This window comes from Dryobates pubescens, chromosome 10, assembly GCF_014839835.1.
Source record: "Dryobates pubescens isolate bDryPub1 chromosome 10, bDryPub1.pri, whole genome shotgun sequence".
NCBI lineage: Eukaryota > Metazoa > Chordata > Aves > Piciformes > Picidae > Dryobates > Dryobates pubescens.
This window is the reverse complement of record NC_071621.1, coordinates 7330692-7342869: the sequence shown is the minus strand read 5'-3', so window position 1 is coordinate 7342869 and position 12178 is coordinate 7330692. Positions and strand designations below refer to the sequence as shown.

General features: G+C 44.1%; 1 protein-coding gene across 6 annotated transcripts in view; it reads right to left on the bottom strand.

Annotated features, from left to right (window-relative positions):
- Positions 1–12178, bottom strand: part of CYFIP1 (cytoplasmic FMR1 interacting protein 1) — an 88534-nt gene that overhangs the window by 3540 nt on the left and 72816 nt on the right. For 5 of the 6 annotated variants that reach the window (XM_054164757.1, XM_054164755.1, XM_054164753.1 and 2 more), the window contains 3 exons: positions 5063–5193; positions 2800–2872; positions 1484–1578 (listed from right to left, as the gene is read on the bottom strand). In XM_054164757.1, the coding sequence (XP_054020732.1) occupies positions 1484–1578; positions 2800–2872; positions 5063–5193 (299 nt within the window). The remainder of the gene's footprint in view (positions 1–1483; positions 1579–2799; positions 2873–5062; positions 5194–12178) is intronic. The other variant, XR_008462406.1, reaches the window with a different exon arrangement.

The window sequence follows — 12178 nt, the reverse complement described above, 5'->3', positions numbered from 1 at the left end:
GTGACTCCACCACCTCCCTAGGCAGCATGTTCCAATGGCAAATCACTCTGCGAAGAACTTTCTCCTCACCTTGAGCCTAAATTTCCCCTGGCACAGCTTAAGACTGTGTCCTCTTGTTCTGTCCTTGCTTGCCTGGGAGAAGAGACCAACCCCCACCTGGCTACAGCTTCCTTTCAGGTAGTTGTAGAGAGCAATAAGGTCTCCCCTGAGCCTCCTCTTCTCCAGGCTAAACAACCCCAGCTCCCTCAGCCTCTCCTCATAGGGCTCGTGCTTGAGACCTCTCCCCAGCTTTGTTGCCCTTTTCTGGACACGTTCAAGTATCTCAATGTCTTTCTTAAACTGAGGAGCCCAGACCTGGACATAGCAATCAAGCTGTGGCCTAACCAGTGCTGAGTACAGGGGCAGAATGACTTCCCTGTTCCTGCTGGCCATACTATTCCTGATACAGGCCAGGATGCCATTGGCCTTCCTGGCCACACTCCTGGCTCATGTTCATCCTACTATCAACCAGTACCCCCAGGTCCCTTTCTGCCTGGCTGCTCTTCAGCCTCTCTCCCCCCAGCCTGTAGCACTGCATGGGGTTGCTGTGGCCAAAGTACAGCACCCGGCACTTGAACTTGTTGAATGCCATCCTGTTGGACTCTGCCCATCTGTCCAGCCTCTGCAGAACCCTCCTACCCTCTGACAGATCAACATCTGCCCCAAACTTGGTGTTATCTGCAAACTTACTAAGGGTGGACTCTATCTCCTCACCCAGATCATCAATAAAGATGTTGAACAGGACTGGGCCTTACACTGATCCCTGGGGACGCCACTGGTGACTGGCCGCCAGCTGGATGTGGCACCATTCACCACCATTCTCTGGCCTCGGCTCTCCAGCCAGTTCCTAACCCAGCACAGAGTGCTCCTGTCCAAGCCACAGGCTGACAGCTTGGCCAAGAGTTGGCTATGAGGGACAGTGTCAAAGGCCTTGCTGAAGTCCAGGTAGACTACATCCACAGCTTTCCCCAGATCCACCAGGCAGTCACCTGATCATAGGAGGAGATCAGGTTGGTCAGGCAGGACCTGCCCCTCCTAAAGGAGGGAAGCACAACTCAGCTCATTTTCCTAGGCTTTCTAACCATCTGAGAGAGGAATAAGTTGTTTTAAAATATACATGCACAGGAAAACCGATTGCTTTTGGTAGAATTCGCATTAGGACTTCCCAGTCTGGCCCTTACACTGAAACAGAATCATGTAGCAACATATATGCAAATCAGCAATTCCCCCAAAATGGGTCAGTTCCAACCCTATCTCAAGTGTTTTAAGCTCCTGAGCTTTAGCAGCATTACCAATCCATGGATCTGAAGGAAAAAATAAGTCCCCTTCCAGGAGCAAGCTGGATGCACAGGCTGAAGTTCTGACATAGCTAGCAGGATGCTCAAAAGAACAGGCTCACTAATTTCTTGAATTGCCTCTGACATGAATGAGAGAGAGAGAGTACCTGGGGTGTGCCTAGTCTCTCAATGAGAGGAACCAAATGTAGTGGAGCATATTTTGATTCCAGTCTCTTCATTTTGGCATCAAGTCTTTCACCCTCTGAAAGGAGAAAAAGAAAAAAAAAGAATAATTTACAACCTTCAGCGTGCTTTTAGAAAAAACACGTGTTTTAAAATGTCCTACTGCATGTGCAAACAGAAAGGAGGATTTGTAGTAGAAAATAATTAAGCTAAAGAAAGAGTATGAGGCTGTATTATGCTGCTTCTAACATATTTGACTCCCACTTGTACTAAGCCAAGTAAAATGTCCTTTACCATACATAAAATGCTTGGCTCTGGAGGGTGGGTTATAATTAGGGTGGAATCTTATGTCTAGAAGAGCTTAAAAAAAAAGTACTTGGCACTGCCTCATCACTGGCAAGTAGGAAATGTTCTCTGGCAAGTGGGAAAACACTGTTTACAGTGGTCTGCTTAGTTTTATGCAGACATGCAAGTAGCTATGGTGAGTCTGGAAATGGTCTCAAAAGGTTTTTAGCTGATGAGGTTTATTCAAGCAGAACAAATCAGCTACTCCAGCAGCAAGAAATGGAGAAGAAGGGAGGCAGAGGAACAGCACAGGAGGAAGAGACGCATGAGGGAGGGGAAAAAAAATCCCCAAACCCTCACATTCTCATGATGAAGGATGAAGAAAGCAGATACAGTATTCAGTATCACTAAGGTTGGAAGAGACCTCAAAGATCATCGAGTCCAACCTGTCACCACAGACATCACGACTAGACGAGGGAGGCCACTACTGCCCACTGCAGGCTTGAACTCACAACCTTCCCGTTAAGGGTCTTACATGCTACCAACTGAGCCACATACAAAAGGAAGCCATCCTGCGAATATTCACCACTGCATGCCTAGTTTAGTAAAAAGGAATGTGAAAAGCCCACCAAGACCACTTGTATTTACTTACTCTGCTGAGACTTCCTAGCCCATGTATCACCAAGCCTACCCCATTTAACTGACAATCATGGAAACTAAATGGCACCTTTGGAAAAGCCTCCCACCACACCAACAAAGGACTAATACAGCCCTGGGTATCCACTCTCCTTTTCCTCCTCATGGCATTGCTCCTCTCACTTTTGTAAGTTGCCCTGAGCCTCTCTAAGGAGCACATATTTTTCAGCCAGGCAAGCAGGCCTGAATGTTGTTACCTCTGTCCCACAATTAACAGCGGAGTTGTAAAGGATGGCTGAGCATGGTCACTAAAGCCACAGCAGCAGGCAAGGAAAGTGGAAAGCGTTACCCTAGGAAGGTGTTTTCACTTAGTTGATACCTTTGACGTGAACTCTGGGCAGAATATTTTGGAATGGTGCCGCATGCAACAGGTCACACACCTCCTCTAGGGACTGGAATGAAAAGGAAATGAGAGGCATTTAGGACCAAATAATCCCCAAACCACATCTGAGCCCCAAAATGGGCTTCCAAAAGCACACCAACACCACTGCAGGAACACCAGAGGGCAGCCAGCCTCCATCAACACCGCATGGAGCCACTTGGAGCCCTCACTCTCCTCACAGGATTGCTTCCAGAGATGATCTCATTTCACCAGGTTACCTTGATTCCCAAATAAACTCCAGCCGCTCTCCTCCCACCCTCAGCTGGCAGGTCTTAAAGGCCAGGGTATTTATTAAAGAGCACAGAGTGAGTAATTGCAGTGTGAAAGCGGCAGACGGCTCCTGCACAGGGCGAGCAGTGAAGAGTATGACTCACTGCTTGGTTATTTTTACCAACACTATTCCCACAATCCATTATCATGGTGGGAACATCTCCCTGCCAGGCAGGCTGAGACACACAACAGCAGCAGTAAACCACTTCTCAGGAAGTATTTACATCTTTAGGGACGGGGGAAAGAAGACAGATGCCTCCTGGCTCTTGGCTGCTGTGTATGAACATGCAGAGAAAATGCACAGAAGATGAGAAGCAGGTGCATAACTTTGCTAAGTCCTTCTCCTCATTTTTGGATCAGAGGCTCTCCTCATTTTTGGCTCATTTGTAATCGCTCAGTGCTAGTATTAAAAGAGCTGTTCATCAGCCATACCCTTGGGAAGGCCAGGGTACCAGGCTTCATGTGCCTTTCCCAGGTCACCTTATTCCTTTGCATCAGCACCATGAAAATGCATGTTCTAGGCAGTCAAGATTAACAAGAGATACACTACAGACCTACTTTTTCCACCAGGGTATAAAGTCTAGGTATGATAGATGACCACACTGGAAAAAATACTAGAAATCTGTGGCAGGACATCAGAACACCATGGAGAGCAAAAAGAAGAGGAGGGGCAGCAAGCAGAAGCATATTACTAGAAACCATCACCAAGGTGGCATCTTGGAGAATGTGCATCCAGTGCTAGTGTCACTTTAGTATGCCCTGAGGCAGCAAAGGCTTTCACCTGCTTGGCCTTGCACCTGAGGGCCTAAGGTACCCTCTTAGCCTGAAGCCAAAGCAACCCAGTTTCTCATTTTGTTTCAGCTATCCCATTACTGAATATGGTTTCAGTGTTTGTCACCTGTCCCTCCAATTACTCTCCATTACGAGGGAGGGGTCCTCTAATACCACGGACAGGATGCTGAGGAACATCATGTCTTCATTAGCTTATCTAATATCAACAGCTCTAATACACCCTGAGGAAGGAGACTTATACAAGGATTTATTTTTGTGCACTGGCAGGCCCCCAGCCAGCTTGCTGAGGAAATGACATAGCCGGTTTGCAGTCAGCCAAGATCTCTGTATGATGAGGCAGGGTGTGCTTGCACAGCATAGGCAGAGCATCCTCTACACACAGGCAGAGGAGAGACTCCCCACCCAAGTCTCAAAAGCACAACACAGGTAAAGAAAGAGGGTAGACAGCATCTCAATGATGCCCATCCTTCCCTCTCTAAGCATCCACAAGCATGAAAACCAGGAGATCGCATCTGGCCACTTTGTTTGAACAGCAAATTGTACGACACGAAAGAAGAGTAAGAAAAAGAGAGAAGTTGGGAAGAGCAATTGTAGCCCTGTGTCCTCAGCAGTGGGCAACTTGGCACGCTGCAAGGTAGAGGCTAAGCATACAGGAAGCAGTTGAAAGACTGGACACGCTTCAGTTTCATTCAAACTAGGACAGATGAATATCTGACAGAGTGGGCACCACTGTCAGCCATCCTAGCAGCAAGAAACATGTCCAAGAAGTCCATGTTAATTTTGAATGACAAGCAGGGAAGGAAAATAACATTAACATAAGGAGAGCAGGCAACCCCCCTGACCGCAGGAATACTGTGTTTGACCATAATTTATGATGAATGTCATCATATTTGATCCTCAGGTACCACAGGTGAGGCAACGTCTCTCACCCGGCAAAGTCAGGCATCACTGCTATCTCATGGGCATGAAAGCTCCTGTGAAGCTGTAAAAGATCAGAGGAGGGAACTGTTTCTACCCATCTGCCCAACAACAGTAAGCTTTCCAATTTCAACCCTGCTATTTATGACATTAGTAACAAAAATTTGAGAGCACATTTTGAGAGACTGATGGGCTTTAAAGCAGCACAGCAGGCACCTACCAGACTCTGTTCAATGAGGAGGCAAAACAGGACAGCATTTCCCACTTCCCGCAAATTCTGGAAGCAGACAGTCTTCAGTTCTGCATATTCAACAATGTCCTTCAACTGATGGTGAAAAAATTCCAAGATCCCTGGAATCAAAAGAGAAGCAGAAAAAAAAAACCCAAACAACTCAGGAGCTAGAACTAAATCTAGTGATGACTACTCAGGCACACTTGTTACCTTGGGAAAACAGACAAAAGGTACTGGTAACGTGGGAGAGAGTCATATGGATCAGGATTCATTTTTCCCTCCGCCTCAAAAGCACTCCAATTTTGTAAGCAATTTGCCTTTTCAAAGGTTGCTCTGATTGTGTAGAAATACACTGTATCAGAGCACAACGAATGGAGGGCACAGGTTTAGGGATCGATCTCCATGTTTCAGCACAGGAGATTTCTTATTTCCAGGCATGCAGCCTGGGGGAAACTGAAAGGAGGAGTATTTGAATGCATTAAAAAAATCAGAGGTTATGAAGTGTTCAGCCAGTGGCACGCCAACCTTCTTACCTGGATAAATCAAGCCAAATGGAGTGCACTCTTGGATAAGGGAGCCAGTATAAGAGGCAAGAAAATAATTTTCCAGGAGCTAGAAGAGATACTAGGGCTCTTGTCACCTATTCCAGCCTCTGTCCCCTATCCTGCTGCACACCTGACATGTTCAATTCTCAGCTGCTATATTCAGCAAGGAGCAGACACCAGAGGTACAGGGAACAGGACTGGTGTCAGGCTACGACAGTGCTAAAGACAGCCAGAGGTCATCTGAAACCTCACGAAACAATTAGAAACCACAAGTCAAAATCTGCTGGCAAGGGTGCATCGGAGTCTGCAGACAAGCATAGTCAGAACACTGTTTCTGTCAAAGTTTTGCCAAAAGCTGTTGAAAAAGAGCTAAAACCACACAACTGACATAAACACACATCTCTTCCATCAAGCCTCTCCCCAACAACAGTGATGTGTAACGTGCTGGCGCATTTCCAGCTCCTTCCACTCCAGCCCCAGAAAGGTTGCACAGCCCCTTGGTTAGAGACTAGTCCAGGCAACCATGGGCTTGGCAGCTTCTGCAGAGACCAAATCTGGTTAGGATGATGCAGGTTAAAGCAATATAGAGAACAGGCAAGGAGCAGAGAACTGCAGTAGGTCAGACAGCTCTCTGGCTTTTTACAAGACAATTTTAATCAACTTCTTTCCAATCTGTCTGCACAAGCCAGGTCCTTTTAAAAAGGCACCAAGACCCTCAACTGGTGACAGAAGAAAATACATGTGCAAAGGTTTCAGTGTGCTACATAAGGGAGTTCCTTTGTGTTCCACTTAGTTAAGTCAGACAGTTAAATCTCCACCCAATCACATCTAAAGCAATTGAGAGGAGGCAAGGGAAGAGAGCACAGACACCTCCCACCACCTTCCCATGTGTTACTTGGATGCAACTGATGAGCACTTCAGTATTTACCCAGCGAGGCAATGGCTGACAGGGGAGTGCACAGACATAAATTACAGCCTGGAGAGTCTCTGTTCCAAGGAAATCCCTCAAATTCTGCAGAGGAACTCGATAATGTACAGTGAAGGTGGGAACCGTTGTAGCCAACCCACGCACTGCTACAGAAAGCCTTACGTCATTAAAAGTAGTAACAGAACAGATCAGTAAAGTGCAGGGTGAGAGGATGCAGGGTTGGCTCAGTTACATTTCAAAGCGCTGTTTGTCAATAGAAAATGTGCAGTAAATGAAGTGTTCCCACATGCATTCAGCAGAGGAAAAGAATTCACACCTAACCTTCATAGTTTACTGACTCAATAGAAAAACAGACCTAAATAACTAATGGAGAAAGGTCAGATGTAGTGAGTGCTTGCCAAGTCTGATTTATTCAGAGGAAACACATTGAAATCTAGCTAAAAAGCAAGTAAGTTATCCCAGCACATCACCAACTCCCTCATTCCCACAGCATGGGGACTGTGTAATGATAAAGCTCAGGAAAAGGCTGTCAGTGTTCATTCAGTGCTGCAGTATAGGGCCCGGCTGAAATTGCCAGGTGTTTGAGCAGCAGCGAGCACTGAATACAGGGACTCCTGTTTAAAGATGATGTTGAAAAGGCAGGCTGGAATGGCAAAAAGATATTACACCATTTCTGATGCTAGGAAAAAAATGCAAAGTGAAGGAATTGAGGCCAGTTTTACTGCAAGGCTACAGTAAGTTTTAGTTATACTCTCTAATATTTCCTCTGTTGATGAAAATGCTTCCATGCCTAACAAGAAGCACCTTGTAAGGATCAACTGACAAAAGTCAAGTCAAATTCTTTCCTTATACCCAGACTTTCTGGAAACAAAAGTCCATTGTGTTATCCTGGCCTTAGGCCTGCATCATAGAGGAAATCAAACCAGAGTATCTACCAGTGCTTTTGGTCTTAGTATCCATGGCATGTATGCAGGCATTGATGGTCAGATAATAGAAGGCCTGGATGACTTCCTGAAACACAGGACACTGTAGACTTCTCCAGTTTCCATGGTGAGAGAATGTACTATCTGAGCAAGCAGGATGTTGGTGTCAAGGACAGATATGGGGATACTTTTCGCATATATGGCAAATAGGAAGCAACTTGGTGAGAATTCTGCTACAAAAACACAGAAACAACCATTAGTCATGACAGAGATGGAAAAGGAGAGTTTCAGAATCCTCTCAATCCCCTGCACAGCCCATGGATTTTGTGGGTGGTTTTGGAAACAAGATTGGTATCCAGAAATATCATAAGAAAATGTTATCAATATTATACAGGCAGTGAAATCCTGAGAATAACTCGTGTCACCTACAGCAAATACAAGGAACAGGATGGTGCAGAGAGAAACCAGGAGCAGCGCAAAGGACTGTGATCAGCAGCAACGAACTCATACTGAAGGTGTGACTGAAACCAAACCGAGACAGTAAGTCCACTCAAAAGCAGCAGGATAGACAAAGTCAAAGAGGCTTGAGGTTCATACCATAAAAATTACATATTTGCCTTTTAAAGTCACTAAGAGGAATTCTGTTACCCAGAATGTCCTTAACAGAGATCCTTGTTTCATCACCCACAGCCCTAGTCTCCATATACAGATCTATACATGCAGGCAGCACACAGATGCATTCATGAACAAAGTGTTTTGCCATTTTGAAAATCTGACACCCAGCAGCTAGCCTGCCAGTTGTTCCAAATGCTGCCATCAAAAGTCTTCTACTTCCCCTCAGATCTACCAGAAAACAGATGAACATTTTCAGAGCTACACAGGCTATTTTTGATGGAACAGAAAGCATGATCTGCTCCCCAGTGGAGTCCTGTGGCAGAAATACATCATTGTAATTTCACTGATGTCTGAGCAATGGCAGCCCTGATTACACTTCCTCATACTGCACAGTGCACAAAACTGGATTTTTGTGAAAGACTCTGCATGCATACTGAAGCCCTAAATAAAAGAACTTAGGAAAGTTAACTGCATGCAACATTCTCTGGCCTCCCTCCCCTAATTTTATCTGGGGGCACTGGATTTGTTATATACATATATGTAGCATTTTGCAAGGCAAATGAATCAAGGTTTTTTGCTTCTTCTGTCCAAGAAAGCAATTTTAATGAAATCCCTCTATTTCTGCAAGTGGTGACACTAGAGGTCTCTTCCAATCTTGGTGATTCTGTGACAATAATCGATCTTATAATCCCAGTTTCTGATTTATACAGGTCTCAACAGAAACAAAGGCTGTTGACATAAAATACATGCAGTCAAGTATAGAAGATCAGTGAAGGATTAGGTTCCATCTCTTCTTCCAAAATCCTATCTCATTAGCACTCAAACAGCAGATGCCAAGTTTCAGCTGTGCAGCCTGTATGCTAATAATTTATGACGTTAGACCAGATCAACGGGTGCAACACAATACTGGTGGACTCCTTCACATGGGTCACTTTCTATGCAACAATCTCAATTCAGATCTACAGATTCAAATCAAACACATTCCAGAGCTGCAACAATTCTGATACCTAAAACATCAGCATGAAAATTAGCTATTAATTCTGTAACTGAATTGCTGACTAAAAACAAAGTCGTTCTTGAATATAATTCTTGGTCTAGTTTTGTTTTGGATTATTTTCTGCACACTTGACTATTGTCCAGCAAAACCTGATAATCTCCAACAGAAAAATTGCTCCAAAGGAACTGGGTGCTGTAATGCCCTCTAGTTTATGTTAACTCTCATATAGACCTTCAAATGTTAGCTACAAATAATGCTTTGGCTCACAAGAAACATCATTAACTTTGCATATCATCATTCACATGCCACTCCTGTCAAAAGAAGTGTTTATAAGGTTTAAACATATACATGTATCTGGGAATTATAATCACAAAGCCTGTGTAGTGTGTTCATTTTGCTAGAAAGAAGTATCTTGTTATGCAGCATGGCTAACGAGTCCTGAGTGCGCTCTCACAATCATCTACATGCTTTGGATTTCCCAAAGTCTTTCAAATAGTCTGCGATTCCCTCCCAGATCTTTCTCCAATGGACAGGTTCCAGAACAAACAATTTAAAATACAATCCCTTCATGTTTTTTTCCCCACAAGGACTCAAGCCATTAAGCCTTCACCCCCCCAAAAATAAATTTAACCTATTCTCCTACCCTTCCAAGTTTGATCAAAAGCCTGAGATAACAGGAGCATAACCAGCCCTTCTGCACCCCCGGCAATGCTGCCCTGGCAGCCTCTAGTCACTGCTGCCCTCTACCACACTTCATCAGTGCAGGCTGGCTCCAGTTTCTATCAGACTAGGACCTGAAATACTCCAGCAAAAGGAGAGGTGGAAGAATGTTTTTTGGACAGGTTGCTGTGCTGAAGCAACTCGGGTGTTGCCACCAGCATTGTCAAATGGCATTATGGGGCATTGGGAGGCTTCCCCAGACTGCTGTGTGAACATGTGGGATTTCAAGAGAGAATGGCCTGGTGGAATGAGTGGTTTGCCCTGTACTGGCTTTGGGTACTTTTTTCCCTTCAATTTTATTATTTTTTTAAAGAAGAAACATGGGCATGCTATATGTAGGAAAAATACACAATTAGGCTACTTTCTCATCAAGTTTGTCTCTTGCCAAGCTAATTGATAGGTGTGATATACCAGTATCATCTCACAGCAGAGCTAACAAACTGCTTTCTTCTCTTGTGTATAATGACACTTCAGAATGGCAGGACATGAAATAACTATTTATCAAAACCAGGAATGCCAAATTCAAATATTCACAAAGCAGCAGAAGAAAATGTCACCTCCAGGATGAAATTTCAAGTTTAAACTCTCATAGGCCAATATTCCTTTAAGAGCTTTAGCAACTTTACAAGGTCCCTTTAAAAATTCTCATACTTAATGTATTTTTAGACAAATATTTTTATGCCTACAAGATGAGCAAGTTCCCCACTGCTTTAGACTGTTCCTATGGAAACAAACCCATCGGCAAAGAGGAGTCCTGAACAACTCTGAAGCTACTATCTGTACCCTGCTCCCTTTCACAGGAATAAATCACTGTTTAGAAATCCATTTAGTCTAGTGGATTGATTACATAGGGCTCAAGGAACTGCAATCAACAGAGTCTAAGCAGAGCTCTCCAAATGAAAAATCTTAAGTGTATGAAACAGCCAGAGGCTTACTTACTGAGCATACTTAAATTGCTTTGCCTATGGAGAATGGACTCAGGAAATTAATTCTGAATTGATAAATGTAGGAAAGCAGAAAGTATCTATGGAAGGTTTCAGGACAAGAAAGAACAACAGGCCATCGATACTGGAAGGATAGCTTGATGATAAAGAAGAGCTGACCGTGGTAAACAACCTGAAGTGCGAGACAGGAGGACACTTGCCTCCATGCTGGAGAAGATCAACCTGATATGGGATGAAGATAATAATGGACAGCTGCATATCAAAGGAGAAAACTCAATTAGCAGCAGTGGTGCAAGAATGTCAGGGAATTGCTTACCCTGCTCGATTTTTCCTATATAAGCTGCTTGTTCTGTACCAATAAAGGATTCCTGCCTCACCAACAAGGGAGTCTGTGCATGCTTTCCAATAGATAAATGCCTGTTACATGGAGACATGAGAATCTACATATCTAATCTGCAGAGCAGAATGACAGCTTTTGCTCTGCATGTGGAAGGAGTGCCAATTATATATAAAGTGATTAAATTATTTGTTATGAAAGAATAGAAGCAGCATACAGACATGCTCCATAGCACTCAGACTTACTACTGCAAGTTCTGCAAGAAGCTTTCAAAGGCAGCGAACAGACAACAGCTGCCGCATGTTAGTTTGCGTTTTCCAAACCAAGTAAACAAGGTGTGGCAAAGTGCTACAGAGGATACAGCACAGCAAGGAGAGGTCAGTGATTCAACTCAAGAGTTGTTTGAGCCTGCCCTTCTACGTTTTAGGAGTTCCTCTCAAGATGCCAAATGAAAACTTAAATTTACAGCACAGCCCCATCACAAAGGACATTTTTCTTTATCAGTCCTATCTGCCCCACAGGCAGATCCACAATGGAGACACATTAGACAGCACAATGCAAGTCTTCAGTAATGTGAGAGAGGCATGGAGGTGCTCTTCAGCTTCCACACACCTTTTCTCTCTAGTGTCTTTGCAGGAGAAGATCTCCCTTTGGTGTGACACTGTTATATTGGCTGTCTTTGCCATTTATTGCTTATTAAGTGTCCACTGCTAGACATAATTCAGAACAGGAAAACTGCACATCAAAACCAAACCTTTCAGGAGCAGGAACAGTGAAGGGGCAAAGAATCAGGTAGGTTTACGAGATTCATCCAAACTCCACTTGTTATGATCTTGCATTACAAAACCAAGAATTATTCTGCTGTCTCAGAACATAAGGCATATGGGATTTCATTTGCAAGAGTAAATACGAAGTCAGGACAGTCTGTGATTTCTACAAAGCAGAAAAGTGATAAAGGCTTTTTAAAATGTTTTAAATCAATCCTGAGAAGGCTACCACTACATAAATAAAGTTTTGTCTTTCTGATAGGATGGATTGCCTTTGAACCCCAAGACAATGTTTCTGCTTAGGTCCCTGGGCATCTCCTGCCAAGTG